General features: G+C 48.1%; 1 protein-coding gene across 1 annotated transcript; it reads right to left on the bottom strand.

Annotated features, from left to right (window-relative positions):
* Positions 1–1,524: 1,524 nt before the first annotated feature.
* LOC144134406 (iris-like) lies at positions 1,525–12,365 on the bottom strand. Its single transcript, XM_077667327.1, has 7 exons — positions 12,232–12,365; positions 10,613–10,981; positions 9,315–9,468; positions 6,381–6,494; positions 5,533–5,737; positions 3,943–4,166; positions 1,525–1,863 (listed from the first exon to the last, which is right to left on the bottom strand). Exons 1-7 carry the CDS (start codon positions 12,363–12,365, stop codon positions 1,690–1,692), a joined length of 1,374 nt encoding a protein of 457 aa, XP_077523453.1. The 3' UTR covers positions 1,525–1,689.
* Between the last annotated feature and the right edge of the window lie 5,199 nt (positions 12,366–17,564).

Genomic DNA, 17,564 nt, shown 5'->3' on the forward strand with positions numbered 1-17,564 from the left:
TATGCTCCATAGGAACACCAGTATTGGCGGACACCGCGGATCAGGTGAATGACGCAAACTAGCAAGATGGTGAAATCATAACTAATGGTTAAATCTCTGCCTATCATACTAGGGCACCTTATAATAATAATAATAATAATAATAATAATAATAATAATAATAATAATAATAATAATAATAATAATAATTGGTTTTGGGGGAAAGGAAACCGGGCAGTATCTATCCCATATATCGTTGGACACCTGAACCGCGCCGTAAGGTAAGGGATAAAGGAGGGAGTGAAAGAAGAAAGGAAGACAGAGGTGCCGTAGTGGAGGGCTCCGGAATAATTTAGACCACCTGGGGATCTTTAACGTGCACTGACGTCGCACTGCACACGGGCGCCTTAGCGTTTTGCCTCCATAAAAACGCAGCCGCCGCGGTCGGGTTCGAACCCGGGAGCTCCGGATCAGTAGCCGAGCGCCCTAACCACTGAGCCACCGAGGCGGGTGGCACCTTATAGCAATTAGATATTTGTAGCTGGCATTAGCAACCACCATATCTGTATTCAAAATTTCGAGAAAAAAAATTCCCGTTGGCGCTGTGTCTAAACAAATTTTGGCCATTTCGCGCGCCTTTCAAAAACAGCGCGGAGCACGCACCGTAACGTGCCACGCGGTCACCTCTGTCCCACTCGCGCTGGGAAGCTCGCTGCTCCTGCTCCAGCACAGACGGGGGACACACGATCCTCAAATTGAAACCAGCTGCCCGACTATATCAGGTGAAAAACAAGCTGTTATGTTAGAAATTAGTTAAACACCTTACTAGTTAACGTGATTCACCCATTTTCTGATGTCCACTAAACTGCTTTTCTTACGCCGCGCCATTCTCCTCCATTCTCCATTCGTTGTACCTCAAGAAGCCAATTTTAAAACTTAGTTGCTGGCTTCGGTGAAGCAACTGGTATATCCTCTTATGAAGACCCCGCTTGCGTATAATGCACACTTGTCTTTTACAGGGTTTTTTTTTTTCACACGCACCACTTCTGCAGCCGGCAAGTTCTGTTGGAGGTTAGTGTGCACTCACTGTGCGCCCCTGTAGCGAGCTATTCAAAAAATTGGGGACGGGGGGGTTCTCTTAAGCTTCCCCTTTAGGGTATGACGCGACACCTTCATGGGTTCATGCCCACATATTCAGAATTAGTCATTGTCTACTTAAAATTCATAGACCCCTGGCAGTCCCCGCACCACTCCTGGTGCAGTGGTGCAGCAGTTAAGCGTTGTGCCCTCCGCTGCCAGGCACTTTTGCACTTCATCTTGAGGTTGGTGCGCTATACTTTGGCAAAAGGACTAGTTACAACAAACAGGACAAGACAGGCACGTGCGCACTGGTATGACGAGGATGTTCATTGGCACCATTTGGCGAACAAGCGTCTGATATAGACTGCGACGTGTCCCCCGGCAGAAGTGTGCAGCTGTCTAGCTCCACCATTTGCTTCGCGTGACAGACGAGGTATGTGAAGCAACTTTTATTCGGTCTGCACGAATCAAACACGCTCAATACACACCGCAAACAGAAGAAATAACGACGTTCTCTGCTCGCAAGCACGTCACGCCGCGGTTACAATTGTGCGGCGGAAGCCGAAAATCTTCCAGAAGGACGTGTGACGTCTCGATCCTCTCGACCAATCCGGCTGCTGCTCGTCGTCGGCTACTTCCAGGCGAATATCTTCCGGATGGAGCCGTAGAGGAGCACGGCCTTGGGCTCACTGTTTATGACGAAGAACATGAAAGGCCGGTCCACGGTGAACTTGGCCTCGTCGTCGAGGGCTTCGGTCTCGTCGTCCGTTGATCGTCTCGCCGGCGACGAGGTTCCAGGCGCACCCTGCACGAGCGATATTTGGCTTCTTAATCCGAAGACGCAGCATAAAAATTGATGGGAGGGAGGGGGGGGGGGCAATTAAGCTCAGCATTTAAGGGTATGACGCGATGGCGTTAATGGGTCCCGTCAGTCAGCGGCTCCTCTTGCCCACGCAGAGTTTGACACTGTTTCCATACTATGTGAAAGACGATACGACATAGTACATACGAAGCGCCCCTTTAACCAAGTTGTACGACCGTGCCTGCGTGGAGTAACTTAACCCCTGCATGACCCCTCCTTCCAAAACATCAAAAGTCTGGGAGGCACACACATGCAACCGGATAGGGGAGCCAGCTAAGCGGCTCTTGCAGGGCAGCATATACTCCCCGCATCCCAGCGCATTGTTCACGAAACAAAGATTTCGACGACCGTGGTGATTCGGCGTGGCGGTCCATCATGCGGCTCTTCCGGAGGCTAAATAGTCCCAGCAACACAAATATATCATATGGCACAACACAGTTTTTCTCCACGGGCAAAAAACGGATAATGTAGGGTATGATGTCGATGTCCTTCTTAATTGTTGGTTGTAAAATGTCCCAGAAGAATATAGCATCAACGCACAGAATAAAACAATGGTCAATTGTCTCTGGTGTATTGCACAGGTGGCAATTCACCGTTCATGGCGCAATCATCTCCTAAGCACGAAGCCATGCCTTCACAGGAAGCGCGGATGCGTGCAGTTTAAAAAGGAATGTTTTTGCGGCAGAAGAAATGCAGTTTTGTGGCGTAAGCGTGCTTATACTTTTCTTTCCGGCACTATTTCCAAGCAATATAAAGAAAAAAGTGCCTGTGTGGACTAAGGGGAGCGTGTTTGACCCGCAACGCAAGGATCAAGGGTTCGATTCCCGACTAATTACCCCAAATTTCTTCTAAGCGCAGTTCATTTCCTTTCTACCCCTACATGTCCTAATGACATGTGAACCATGTTGAGACCTTCTAATCACTATATTTCGAATGTTTCAATCACATTTTGATCTTTAACTCACGTGTGACGTCACGACCATCCCTCGACCAACCCAGCATTTCAGCACCGGCGACGACTATACATTGCTGGGTTCCTGGCTGAACGAGATAGCTAACGCTATCGCGTTAATCCCTCACGCGGCGGTCTCTTCATGATAAGGTTTAATGAAGGGCAAAAGGCACAGAATTGTGTAGCAGAATAGATTTCGAGATTGTGAGCACTACCGGAGAAATTAAAAACTAGTGAGTAGACTACACTGTTTTAGTATTAGTATTCTATTTATATTCTCTCGATTTTTTTCAAATGATTTAAGCTTAACATTTTGCCCTGACATGTATATGTATCCTTTTATCTCTCTTTACAATGCGCTTCAAGAGGTACATTTCGCTGTTAAACTTAACGACATCTCTCTTCAACGATGTATTTTTTATACTTCTAACAAACTACTTTCAGACAACCATATAATTTTTTCGAATATTCTAAATTTCTAAATATTCTAAATTATCTAAATTTTTCTAATATTCTATTGTTCTCGAAAGATGATCCCTTCAAGACAAATGGTGCAGTAACAAGAGGATTAGTTTTTGCGTACGAGCTGACTATTCCTTTTCATATCGGAGCTACCTTTTACCTTCCCGCTGCAGCTAATGGCCGAAAATGTGGTGCAGATATAAAATAAATAAATTAGTTCATCTGGCTGGCATTTATATCCAGGTGGCACTGTGCACTTTCAATGTGTATTGGTGGATCAAAAGCAGAGAGATGACATAATGTTAGAAACAATGGATTCAAAATGTATTTAAAGAAAATGGCCAGTTTATAGACCAGTTTATAACACCATTAAATAAATATACAGAAAAACTATTGGAAAATAAAAATGAAAAAAAATGTTAGAAATAAAGGATTCAAGATGTAATTAAAGAAAATTACCAGTTTATAGACCGATTTATAACACCATTAAGTAAATATAAAGAAAAATTATTGGAAAACAAAAATGAAAAAAAAGGCCGAGCATGGTGGCAACTGCCAGCACCCCATTTCAAAGGGGACGCTATATTCCGTTCTTCCAACCATCGTACCTGGGCGCCGGTGTATTTGGGCATGCGGGAGGTGGACCTCTCGCGGGCATGGAAGACGGCCACGTGCCGGGCGAAAGAGACCTTCGGGGCGACCGGCGAGTCGCAGAGCGTCATGAAGTTGGCGTCGGGTCGGAAGGCATCCTTGACCCCCATCGCCGGCAGCGCCTCCTTCAGGTCGATGACGTCGCTCACTCGAAACATGGGCACGCTCACACTCACCAGGCCTGCGAAGCACGTGGGTCCTCATCACGTGACTCAGGTGTAATCATCGCTGAGCTATCTGTTCCGAATATAGCGTTTTAATACGCATATTAGGGAGAGGAACGGATGTCTTGGTGTAATATAGTACACAACCGGAACTATTTGACCATGCCAGCTGTGAAACTCCTTACAGGAACCATGTATGGAGTGCTGTACCTCAATGTCGCCGGTCAGTTGACTGTCGCGCCACGCTGCGGCGTTCAGGTGAACAGCTCAGCGCTATGCTAGCGAAAAAGTTACAGAATGCCATCAACACTTGCCTGCACAGCTCACAGGCGGCGGACCTGTCGGAAAACCTTAAGTGGGCCGAAAGACATGTCCAAGTTTCAAATCAGAGTTTTGTAACGTGAAATGTTTTAAAGTTCTGGCGCACTCTCGGTGCATCCTGAAGATATTTTATGGCCTCTTGGGGAGCCCTTTTACGGCGGTAGCTGTTATTGGCCAGGAAACCCGAGCGAACGCGCGTGTGTTCGCGTGATCACAACCGGGCCTTTGGAAGGGGAGAAGCGAGTGTGTGAAGAAGAGATTGCCGAGGCGGTAGCGCGAATGCGATGAAGGGGCTGAAGAGAAAAAAAATGCGTAAGCAGCAAAAGCTGCCACACATATAGCGAAGAGGCATGGAGGGCAAGCCGGACATGGTAGCTGCACAATCTCGGGGACTCCCGGGGCTTGAGGGAGACGATGCGTGTGGATTGAAATAAAAGGCAGTGAATGTTGCCGCGGCAAAAACGACGGTGGCGGCGAGGAGTGAAAAGGAAATGCGCTGTGTGCTTGGCTGAGTTGAATAAGGTGGTCGCATAACGCAGGACAGGGTTAGCTGGAGGTTAATGGTAGAGGTACTTTTGTTGCAGTGGACGTAGTTAGGCTGATGGTTATGATAGTTATCATGAACATTAGAACTTTCGGTTGCGACACAACTACGATGCTGACGTCCACAACGTTTGCCCCGGGGAATGTCCTCTGTACAAGGGTCGTTGTTAAAGGGTCTTTCTGGGAATTAAATCACAAACGATTAATGCGACTCATGCTGCATAGTATGTGTTAGCGTTATTGTTCCCCCTGATGGTAACGTGTGGTGAGATCCAGACCATTAATCATTGCGTGAAACGTCGTACCCCCTCTCCACTAGCTCTTTCCAATCCAGCAATTAGTTCACCGCGCCATGTCCCCAAGGCCCTTGACTTCGCTTATCTCTCAACCATTCTTCCCTCTCTAATTTTCCTCCTCCTCTCCCCCGAGGTTTCACTCGCCGGACGTCAACAGCGGACACTTATTCCGCTAACGGGGGTTCTAATGCTTAAGCATTGAAAGACCCCCTCGCGTCCTCACCCCTGTCCTGCAGTCCATCGAGGCAGCTGAGGATGTGGCCGGCGGTGAGCTTTCCCTCGAGTTCTCGCAGGCTCTGCGCCTTGCTGGGCAGCAGGATGACCATCGTCTTGGAGCTTTCGCGGTAGGGCAGCTCCACAGCGCTGGCGCCCAGCTCTTCGCTCTCGGCCGTGCGGAAGTGGCCCGTCTGGCTCATCATACGCACCACCTGCAGGGATTGCTCCATGCTGTAACAATGCTTCGTATGATGATTCCCCTAACTGCATGCGTTTTCCGTATGGCTAATATCTTAGCCACATGAAAAGTACGGAATCAATAAGAACTATGCGTTCAACGCAAGTGGGAAAGTAAAAATACATGTGCATTTCGTATAAGGTCATACACACATGAAAACCTCAAGTGGTAACCGTAAAAAATACGAAAACAAAAGGAAATCATGAGGAAAGCGTGCGGAATTTTCCATGCTTCTCCTATCACTCCGACTCCGTGTTCCTAAAATTTCATACGCGCAGCTCGTAAGAAACGGTTCACACCCACTCCATGGTTGAATCCCAGGCGTTGCCTGGTTAATCTTTGTTGACGCTAGCTCCCAAGAGACGCAATGCGATTGAACGTGATGAAGTAACGGAGCGCAAGAGAGGAGAAGATCAACTCTCATGTGTGCATTATCTTTCTTTCGTTCTCGTCTCCTTGCTCTGAGCTCTCACTATGAAGATGAAGAGACATCAGAAGGAGGACAGCAAAATTAATTCAGGGGGGTTTCGGGACCCATAAAACGTTTGAGTCAAGACCTTACACCTTCTACGAGACGCACAAATGGACACTGCCTCGTTGACGGCGTGTTCCGGTACCTTGGATTTCTTGGGCGTCTCGTTGAAGTAGCCACGGGTCACGTTAAACACGTGACGCCACTTGCCCTTGATGAACAGTATGCTGAGCAGGAACAGGGACGTTGTGCGGTCGACCTGGTCGTCAGAGACGGGAAACGAACAGAAGCGTAAGAGTTTTCATCAATTCGATCGCTTACGTCTATCGCCACAGATAAGAAGCAGCTAAGAAGAAGATAAGGGGAACAGATATAAGGAGAAGCTGTGCTCAACTCGAGAGCCCTGTTTTTCATTATTATTTCAGTTCACTCGCAGTATGGCCTTCTTAGTTAACACGATACCTCTTCGGGTTGAGTTCAGAATGTTTGGTGCAACTGAAACCAGTAGACTTAAATGCAACGCATAATTCCGGAACGCAAGCGAGAAGAATATCGTCATCACAGGCCCCGGCTGCATCTACAGCGGCACAAAGGTGTCTCCCAATGACCTCCGTTCAGCCGCATCCTGCATCAGGCGCGGCCCCACCCTACCCTATCAAACTTCATGATCTCATCCACTCACCCGGTTCTCTGACACCTTCGGCTACGCTTTCGTTCCTTATGAATCCACTCCGTTACCCTATAGCACGGAGGAAGGAAAGAGTTAAGGAGAGGCCATTTCGTCGCATTTTTTGAAGATGAACGTGAGCACCCTCCTAGTTGGCCGCTGTCTCAACACATGTGCAGCAGACAATGGAGCAGACGACACCGCTGCGTACAAAGTTACAGTTGGCTGTGCCATCGGCCAAAGACTACCAGGGGCCCTTTCGAGAACACGTCACTTCCGGCACATTTTTTGTCATGAAGCTCGGATGGCGAGGACCCCTGCTTAGCCTTCCTTCCTCCATGCCCTAAAGGTAATCTTTACGTGACGTCATGAGTTCCATGTTTGGGCGGAGAGTCTAAACATTCCACAGGCTATGCCGGAACAGGTTGTAACAAGATTGGAAATATACACGCATGTTTTCGCCGCGCTTCTGGTCCCAAAAGATGGCCGCCGCTATGACGTCGGTGCAAACTGTGTATAGCACCGAACGGGAAGTGACGTCACCTTCGATAAAGGAATAAACAGCTCTAATGCTATCGCATTGCCAACTGATAATGCAATTAGCTGCCCCCGTGAATTTTTCCTATTTATTTTTGCTCGTATGTCATTCACTCGTCTTTGTTCTCTCAATCACGCTGCTCTCTTGGTGTCCCCTAAATTCAACCCTATCAATTTTATTTCCACACTTGCCACACGGCTCGCAGTTCAGTTGATTTTACTTGCCCTAAAGTTATCACTCTTTCGGTGGGTATACAGCAAAGTTGTATGAATTATACGCGGCGCCTGGCGCAATGCCGTAGGCTTAGTGTGAAGTATTCCCTATGATTTCGATTTAATGCCGCAGGCATGCGGCACTTCGAAACATCTACAGAATCTTCAAGTGTCCCTATAGCCAGTCACTGTACCTCGCAACGAGAACAGTAATGACAGGACACAGCTCCAAGACCCGCTAACAAGAATTTGGACGCCATTCTTTTTCGGGTATCATTCGACGACAGACCGTTCAAGTGTCTCCGATCTGAAAACCCGCGTTAAAACATCTATGATCTGAAACCTGGCAGTAGCGAAGAGCGGTTGCGCTTAGAATCTTCAAGCGATGCAGTTTCTGCAGGAAACGACACTTTTATGCAGATTTCTCAAATGTTTTCAAGATCGCTGTTTTTTTTTACTTTGGATTGCACAAATGCGCCACAGTGGGCATCAAAAGTTGAAAGACCACGGGAGCAACGAACAATATAAGCGTACTCGTGGCAGAGATGCGCAGCTCGAATTGACAGGCCTGTAAAGCTCTTCACCCATTCAAAACCACCTGAAGGGTCACTGGCTTTCCAGTGCTAGATTTTTCTTAAACCAGAAATACATTGAAGGGCTTTACTGCAAGATTCTCGTGACGTCGCTTTTGTGTCCCCACTGCAGAGCTAACCACGGCGACCACAAAGACCAGTCATGTCTTTAAAAGCTTAGATTCAACACATGGTGACGCATAGCATGCACAGCTTGCAGTAAACTGAGACATCTCTAAACATAACATATTTTATTTAATATCTGACGTTTCGGAGCCGACTCAGTTTCTTCCTCACGGGGGCAGAAGGCAGTTGTCCTGAGTCTTTAAAAGATGCCATGCAGTTTAATATACGTTACCACACCCAACCAGATAAGCAATTCTGTCGAAATGTTTAGCTTTCAGCATACAGCGCGTACGTGGCCACGTTAGTGGGTTATCCGTGTTATCGAGGGATAAACATAGCAGGACAAGATGATGAAGAGGAGGATGGAGTAGCAGACAAAAAGAAGGGGATAACCTGGGTAGAACACACGGGCTCCTTTGTGAATTCATGATGAAAAACAGCATGAAGTGAAAGACGAAATAGACAGGGCGACGCAGACAAGCGCTAACTCGCAACTGTGGTTTATTGCAGAACACGTGCAATTTATACTTGACACCCTATAAATTCCGTGTATTCCGCAATAATCCGTCTTTTGTTTTTCTTCACGCTATTTTTTATCATGAACTTAATTCAACTCGCCCAACTTGCGGCAGTGTTCTTATGTGAGGACAATTGAGGAAGAAAGGCACGGTATACCGTCTCCAATCGTAAGTGCGATCGGTAGGAATGCATTTCTGTAGAAGTGCTTCTGCAGTTCTGTATATATACAGCACTTTATATATAAGGCCAGTGCTGTATAAATACATCATTAGCCCCAGTGTTTCGCGGGTGCGTCTGCAATTTTTGCTTCCTTTTCTACTTTCCTTTTGGTGACATCTACAACGCATCGTAAACTTCCGACGCTGGCGTATAGAGACGCAGTTAAGTAGATGGCGATATGCGTTCCGTAACTACCGCGTCCAGTGCCAACGGGTGCGTGTGGTACCTCGGACCAGAAGGCGGCGTCCTCGGGTGCTTTGCACGAGAAGGAGGTGAGCGCCCCTATCCAGGCTGTCATGCGCGTGGGGAACACCACGCCATCTGTAGGGTCGTTGGCAAAGTCCTCGGCCTCGATGCGGCACCATCGGCTCAGCCATTGCCTGCCACGTAAGCCGACCACAACAAAGTGTATGATAAGTGCGCTAGTCTGAGTATTGTATGTGTTCTGTCATCAGGGACGGCGCCAGGACATTCGTGATGGGATGCAGCGAAACGATGGATTAAAGTGAATGGGTTTGGGGGGGGGGGGGGGGGGGGGGTAAGCATCATACCTCTGTGGCAGTGCTCTTCATAAAAGCAAAAAAACTAACAAAATGCAGTTGCGACAGCGTCACATATATCAGCGAGGAGGACCAATTCGGGTTCTAATTGTCCTTTCTTTATTTTCCCTTAGCTTGGACAGCAGTTAGCTTGTCACCACTCCCAAGCATGGTTTTGAGTGGCGTCCAGCATTTTGACAGTGATGGAAGCATTGGTCATTGATGATTTGCCATGCATCGGCCAATAAAATTCTGCTACTTTGGAAGCAGTGGGGAGAATTCTCTGTGGTCCAGAAAATTTTTGGAGTGGTCACTGCCAGCCCCGCATCCCCTTGGCACCGTCACTGGCTCTCATTATCTTCATCATTAACCTAACTACGTTCGCTACTAGGGCAATGGCACCTCCCACTGATCTCCAGTTACCCCTGACCCTGTCCAGCTACGTCCACCTTACATCCCCGCTGAATTCCTATCTCCTCCGCTTGCCTAACCCTCTTCCATACACATCTAGTGTTTAACCTAACCTAACCTAGCAAAAAGCGAGAACTGAGATACTAACCGGACCGAAAAGGGTTCATCTTAAGTTAAGGACAACGCAGCGAGCCATGGAAAGAAATATGATAGGTGTAGCGTTAAGAGACCAGAAGTGGGCAGAGTGGGTGAGGGAACAAACGCGTATTAATGACATCCTAGTCAAAATCAGCAGGAATAAATTGGCTTGGGCAAAGCATGTGATGCGAAGGCAAGATAACCGCTGGTCCTTGAGAGCAACGGAGTGGATTGCAAGACAAGGCAAGCGTACCAGGGGGCGGCAGAAGGACAGGTGGGCGGATGAGCTTAAGAAGTTTGGAGGCATAGGTTGGGCGCAGCTGGCAAAGGACAGGGTTAATTGGAGAGACATGGGGGAGTCCTTTGCCCTGCTGTGGGTGTAGTCAGGCTGATGATGACGACACACTATATACACTGCACCCTTATCGAGGCTCACTTGTAGCCGTCGGAGATCTGCAGCCCCTTGTCATAGACAAGGCAGGCGTCCTGGCGCATCTCGAAGTTCCGCCGGTGGCTGTCTGGCCACGTGGGGAACAGCTCTGCGTGCCACACGGCCAGGCAGGAGGACACGCTGCGCGGTTCGTAGCCCAGCCGCGCGGCGCGCGCGATCTGGTCGGCGGTGCGACCCTGCGCCCCGTTGTACAGCGCCAGCAGCGCGCTCGAGAGCACGAACGGCGAGAAGAGCACGTTGCGCACCGCGCAGCCGCCGTCGCGACGCAGGCTCTCGTGCAGGTCCACGGCGAACTGAAGGCTGCTGCGCGCAAAGTCCGGCGCCTGGTTCAGGCACTGTTCCCGCAGCAGCTGCCTGCACGCGCACCCAGGTCAAGGGTTTCATCTCAGCTCATGGGTTCAGAGGTTGATGTCACGGGGGCTCATTGGAGATGAGGGACCGGCTCACTTCTACTTCTTTTTTATGGGGTTGGGGGAGAGGGCGACGGGCAATGGGGATGTCAATTCATGGAACCAGCTGAACGTGGTGACTCGGGGCATCTACGACGCTTAGTGCTTATTTGAAGTTGGTTTTAGTTCGAAAGCATTACTTAACACGGTCACAATCAAGAATCTAGTGAGAAACATCGGAGTAACTCGGTAAAGCTCGGATTAGTTCTGAGCATCAACCGCGCAAGCTGTAGCCAATGGGAGGAAGCTTGGGTTTGTTCGGAGGAGCGTCGCGTCAGCTGTAGCCAATGGAGGAGGGCGTCGCGCCAGCTGCCGCCGAGTGGACAGACGGTTTAAAGATGAAGAGCTAGAAATCTCTCAGATCATGAATGGCAGTTCACCAATATCCCTCGAGAGGAAAGTATACAACAGCTGTATCTTATCGGAAGCGGGCAGAGTGGGTGCAGGAACAAGCGCGGGTTAGTGACATCCCAGTAGAAATCAAGAGGAAGAAGTGGGCTTGGGCAGGGCATGTAATGCGAAGGCAAGATAAGATAACCGCTGGTCCTTAAGGGTAATAAGGTGGATTCTAGAGAAGGCGAGCGTCGCAGGGGGTGACAGAAAGTTAGATGGGCGGATGAGTTTAAGAATTAAGTTTGCTGGGACATACGGTGGACGCAGCTTGCAAAGGACAGGGTTAATTGGAGAGATGTAGGAGAGACCTTTGCCCTGCTGTGGGCGTAGTCAGGCTGATGGTGGTGGTGGCAGATGCCATAGAGAAGATGCAAAGAATGATCACACGCTTTCGCACGCCTACTTGTTTTAACTAAGTTAAAACTCTACTTTTTCTTCCTTTTCTTTCCAAGTGTATCTCGGCGAACACCAATTGAGATGTGTTTGGCGCATCATAGCCATAGTTGCTTTTGCGCCATTAAAATCAATACAACTAACTAACTAACCAATTGAGATGTCGAAATTAAGCCGGAGGCCTACACGAAATGCGGCGCCTCTAACAGCCCAGCTGCAACTCCGGGAGATCAAACCCTATATATACTATACCAGAACCCATTGTGTAGCTTCGGAAAGTAAAAATTTAAGAACTATTGACTTTCTTGCCGTTGTACGGAGTGCGGTGCCGCAGGTGTGTACGTACTATGCCGGTTAGTAAAGACTCACTCTGGGGTTGTCGTCCCGGTCGCCTCGCCAGCCTTCTTGCCAGTCTGTGCGGCGAGCTCGGTGGGCGAGCTGGTACCGCAGAACACGGACAGGTGCTCCACCGACCCGTGGCTCCCCCCGGACCCGCTCGACATTGCGGTGACGGAGCTGAGAGACCGAAGGAGGCGGAAAGACGAGATGGCCTGGGGCTGCTGAGGGAGTTTGCGACAGCCCTGTTCTGTTGTGAACGTGTCACGCTTTCGCTGTGGGTGGACAGCAGTTGCAGTGAGACGCAGTCAGTTCGTTTCGGAATGTGGCCACGTTCCTTTTCTTCGTCCTCCTCTCAGCCCTCGTGCTGACCATTCGCCGTGCTCTTCTTCTTTTAAGGACGAGACTATACTGTGCCGGCAGCCGGCAAAATAGCCCGCAGAGAACTTTTCCGGCAATTTCACCCCCTTGGCTGGATCCGGTCACATCATGGCAAACAGGCACCGAAACGACACTGCCGGGATTTTATTTTTCCAGCTCTTTTGCTGGCTGAATAGTCTGCACACAAAAAATGGTTGAACCCCGGCTGAACCTAGTAGGAGCGGGATTGGCTGACTGATGTTGCTGAGAGGAAGTAGAAAAAGGAAAGAACACGGGCCTGCCTACTGGCTCAAGCGGAAGCATTATTACGTCATTTTTACGTCATCGCATCACCAGGCGATGCGAATCTCAGCTCTAAAGGTCAAGGTCAAAGTGACCACTAGTCGTCGGTCACAAGGTTGCTGGTCATTGGCTACGACCATACCATGCAGGCATATCATGGCTACGCGCAGCAAGACACATAGTCATACATTTAAGTCTTGGGGGTGTGTGCTTGGTTTGACCTTGGTCGGGCTCCAAGGGCAAAGGCGCCAAGCCAGGCGAAAACGTTGTACCTCTAGTAGTAGAGCTTTCGCTCTAAAAATCTGCCTGCGGCGGTCATTAAACCCTAACCCCAAGAATCTCAGAATGCTACTTAAAGGCGACACACTCCCAGGGGAAACAAATATTTACTTGTCCTGTTTTCTTTTTCCATTTATAAAAAAAATTCTTTCTCGAGGGGGAGCTTTGCACGTCATGTGACTGCAGCGAGCCAATCAAAGAATGCCGAAAATGTTTTTCGGGAGCGGTATCTGTAAGTTGTACTTACAGGTACCCCTGGATAAAAGTGGCGTCGACGTCGTATAATTTCATGGCCGAAAAATTCCGCATTCACCTTAGGCCACAGAGAACGTTATCAAGGGCCTGGGCGATAAGGAACATACGGGCAGGATGCTGTCGTGTAGCAAAATAGACAAAACAGCTGATTTTGTGCATCAGTGGGCGCCATTGCTTCGTAGCACGTCTGACAGATGGCGCCGCAACGTAATTAGCTTCCTCGTTTAGGGTCATGATACCTGCGCCATTTTGCTTCGCATGCTCTATTTTCCACGCCACAATATTATTCAGAAAGCCTGCATTTTCGGATGTCTGGGCCGCGGAATTGCCTGATGCAGCTTCAGTGCATAAAATTTTTCTGTCAGCTAGGTAGAAACAAACTAACTTCGTTCCCACAGCAGAGGTATGGGTGATACTTGAGAAACAAAACGGCGTCGTAAAACCGAACGACGGCTGTCACCCCTTTAAATGGATGCGCTGGCATAGAACCACCGTAATCATAGCTCTTGGTAGAACGATCCCCTCCCCTGAAGCCTATGTACGCTTCATTTTGCTTAGCATCAATGATCGACAGGTGGCGCTTCGAAGTAATCCTATCACGTGGTACATAATTTATCGAAGGGGCATAGACCGGTTACAGCAAGAGCGTCACTTGAGCAAGGAGAGTGGGAAAGGGCAGAGAAGAAGGTTCCTAGTAGCACATCAACAGGACCAGATGGTATCCCGATTATGTTGATAAAGAAGTTAGAACCAAAATCTATGCAAACATTAATACAGGTAGTGAACAAAATGATAGTGGATGAGAAAGTCCCCGATGAATGGCGATTAAGTAGAATGAACATGATATATAAGGGAAAGGGGAACAAAGCAGACGTAAGTAACTATCGTCCTATAACAGTGACATCTGTGGTTTACAGGGTGGTGATGCCGATTATAAAGGATAGAATGCAGGCTTGGGTGGAGAACGAGGGGGAGTTAGGGGAACTACAGAATGGGTTCCGGAAACAAAGGAGTTTGGAGGACAATCTGTTTTCATTGACACAGTGTATAGAAATTGTGGAAAAGGAACACAGGCCCTTAGGGCTAGCATTTCTGGATATTAGGGGAGCCTATGACAACGTTACTCAGGAGCATTTGTGGGACATACTGGACACATTGTATATGGAAAATGGAGTAATTAATCTTTTAAAAGATATATATAGAGGTAACAGAGTGCTCATAAAATGGGGAAAAAATGTATCATGGCCTGTAGAGATACAGCGGGGGCTTAGGCAAGGATGTCATCTGTCCCCTTTGTTGTTCAAGTTGTACCTGCAAGGGTTGGAGACCAAGCTAGAGGGGAGCGGACTAGGCTTCAACATATCTTTTTTCAAGCAAGGGGAATGGATTAAACAGACATTACCGGGACTAATATACGCGGACGATATAGTGATAATGGCTGACAACAAGGAAGACCTGCAGAAGTTGTTAGACATATGCAGTACAGAGGGAGATAGATTAGGCTTCAAGTATAGTAAGGAAAAATCTGCAGTCATGGTATTTAATGAAGAGGGCGGCGAGCATAGAATACAGGAGTTCGTGCTAAAAGTAGTGAATGAGTACAAGTATATTGGGGTGTAGATAAATAACAGTGCTGAGTATCTAACAGAACATGAAAAATATGTAATGAATAAAGCTAGTAGGAATGCAGCTGTCATGAAAAATAGGGCACTGTGGAATTACAATAGGTATGCAGTGGTAAGAGGGATCTGGAAAGGGGTGATGGTCCCTACCCTGACCTTCGGTAATGCGGTCCTGTGTATGAGGCCAGATGTTCAAGCAAGGCTAGAAATTAAACAACGGGGAGTAGGGAGGTTAGCTTAGGGAGCACATGGCAATACACCAGATCAGGGCGTACAGGGTGATATGGGATGGGCGTCTTTCGAGAGCAGCGAGGCTAGCAGTAAGATAGCATTTGAGGAACGATTGAGAAAAATGGAGGAAAAGCAGTGGGCTAGGAAAGTTTTCAGATACCTGTATATAAAGAATGTTGCCACGAAATGGAGAAAGCGAACTAAAAAATTGACAAGCAAATATCTGGACAGCAGTAAGGGGCAAATCAGCAATTATCGTTAAAGAAAAAGGTTAAAGAAACAGAGAGAGCTCTGTGGAAAACAGGGATGCTGACGAAATCGGCACTGGAAACATACCGGACCTTTAAACAGGAAATTGTCAAAGAAAATATCTATGATAATTGTAGGGGAAGCTCTTTGTTCTTTGAGGCCAGGACTGGAGTTTTGCGGACTAAGACGTATAGAGTCAGGTACCACGAGATAGACACGTTGTGCATTGCGTGCGGAGAGGAGGAGGAAACGGCTGAACACTTGATACTTTTCTGTAAAGGGCTTCACCCTACAGTGAAAAGCAGCGGGGCTGACTTACCCAGGGCATTGGGGTTTAGGGATAGTGAAGGGAAAGTGGATTTTAAGAGGTTAGAAGTAACCAAGCGAAGGTTATACGATTGGTGGCTAAAAGCAAGACAGGAGTAAAATTTCACAAAGCATGGCTAGGTGGCTTGAGCCACCGCCCGATTTAAAGGGTTCAGCCGTATCCATCTATCCATCCATCCACCCATCCATCCATCCATCCATCCATCCATCCATCCATCCATCCATCCATCCATCCATCCATCCATCCATCCATCCATCCATCCATCCATCCATCCATCCATCCATCCATCCATCCATCCATCCATCATCATGATCATCATCGTTTAAATTTTACTTCGAGTTAAAACGGTTTCATGACCATCACTAACCCGCGGCGTCTGCTCGAAGGGTCGCTAAAGGGGGAAAACACGCACAAAGACGTGTCGCCGAGAAAAGGGCAACAGAGGGAAAGAGCGCAAAGAAATGCCGAGCGTGTGACGTCAGCGCAGCGTTATCGGCAAGTGTAGAGTGCATTGCGAAGGCGCTCCTGCGTAACACTCCGTGGCTGCCGCCTTCAAATGTGTCATCCCTGGGCATGTGGTAGTACAGACAGGCTCCCTCATGGGGAATAGGAGGTGCGCCGCGCTAATCACTCACTAATTTTTCATCCCGAAGAAGAGCGAAAAGTCAGGGTGTTTCTTTTTGTTCGTGCGTTCTTCTTCCTCAACACCGTATTTTGTGAGGCAAACAACAACAATAACAACAACCAACCAACCCACTGCTCAACCGTGTGCTCTCTTAACGACAGCAGCTGTCGACATGGGCTTCGCCGCTCTGCGCTAAAGTGCTGCATGCTAATTAGCTAGCATGGTTAACTAATATCGAAGTGCTAACTTTTTAACTATAACTGCTAGGCTCATTATTAACTGAGATGGCTGTAGCCCACCGTAAGTATAATGTATATATCAGTTACTGAAATTTCGAAAGTGCCATTCCCGTCGCCACTGCACCGCAAGGAATTCTGGGGCATGCACATGGGCGAATTGCGACACCAAACTACCAGAAAGAGCTCCTGGGAGCGGCGAGCGGGCCGAGAGCCCGTGACACGTACCGTCATAGAGTTTCTGGCTATTAACTAGAGGAAAAGCTGGCGGCGCTACAACTTAGTCACCATTGGCGCTTAAAGCATCATGGGGCGATGAGATACTTGGTGCGGGACAGTCGTTTTTTTTTTTTTCAGGAACAGTGGCGTTACTGAGATTTTCCGTTCCGTCCACGGCGCAGGCGACTTTGGCGCAAACACAGTGTTCTCTGAATGTTTCTGAATGCCGAAGCACCTATTCAGTAGTATAATGCCCCATCTGTCGATTGTAAGACCATTATACCTAACCATACTGAGGAAACCCCCAATAAGAATGTTCTGAGGTGAATCTGATAAGCAACAGAAACCATGCCTGGTCATAAAGGGTTATTCTCTCTTCAGTCTGCCATATTAAGATTGTAGCCACTTGTGCTTGAGCCTCGCGCTGCATGCTGCGAGTATTGTGCTAAGGCTCAATTTAGTAGAGCTTTCTTAGGGCAATGGGCCGCTATGGAGTTATGATTATGTACAGATAAGAGAGAAAAGTTGATATGGCCTGAGGCATGAATACCATGCTGATTGCACTTTGTTTTATTTTGAAAGGTGGACCTTAGTGATGGACTATTTGTTCCACCAGCATATATACTTTTTGCCCCATTATTACGATTGAATTTTTCTAG

This window comes from Amblyomma americanum, chromosome 5, assembly GCF_052857255.1.
Source record: "Amblyomma americanum isolate KBUSLIRL-KWMA chromosome 5, ASM5285725v1, whole genome shotgun sequence".
Taxonomy (NCBI): domain Eukaryota; kingdom Metazoa; phylum Arthropoda; class Arachnida; order Ixodida; family Ixodidae; genus Amblyomma; species Amblyomma americanum.

What these genes read in the sequence shown, in the direction of transcription:
- LOC144134406 (XM_077667327.1), bottom strand. Translation starts at nt 12,365, where the DNA reads ATGTCGAGCGGGTCCGGGGGGAGCCACGGGTCGGTGGAGCACCTGTCC. An exon ending in CAGATCTCCGACGGCTACAA is followed by an intron (nt 9,469 to 10,612) that starts GTGAGCCTCGAT and finishes CTTACGTGGCAG; the next exon opens with GCAATGGCTGAGCCGATGGT. An exon ending in AGACGCCCAAGAAATCCAAG is followed by an intron (nt 5,738 to 6,380) that starts GTACCGGAACAC and finishes CAATCCCTGCAG; the next exon opens with GTGGTGCGTATGATGAGCCA.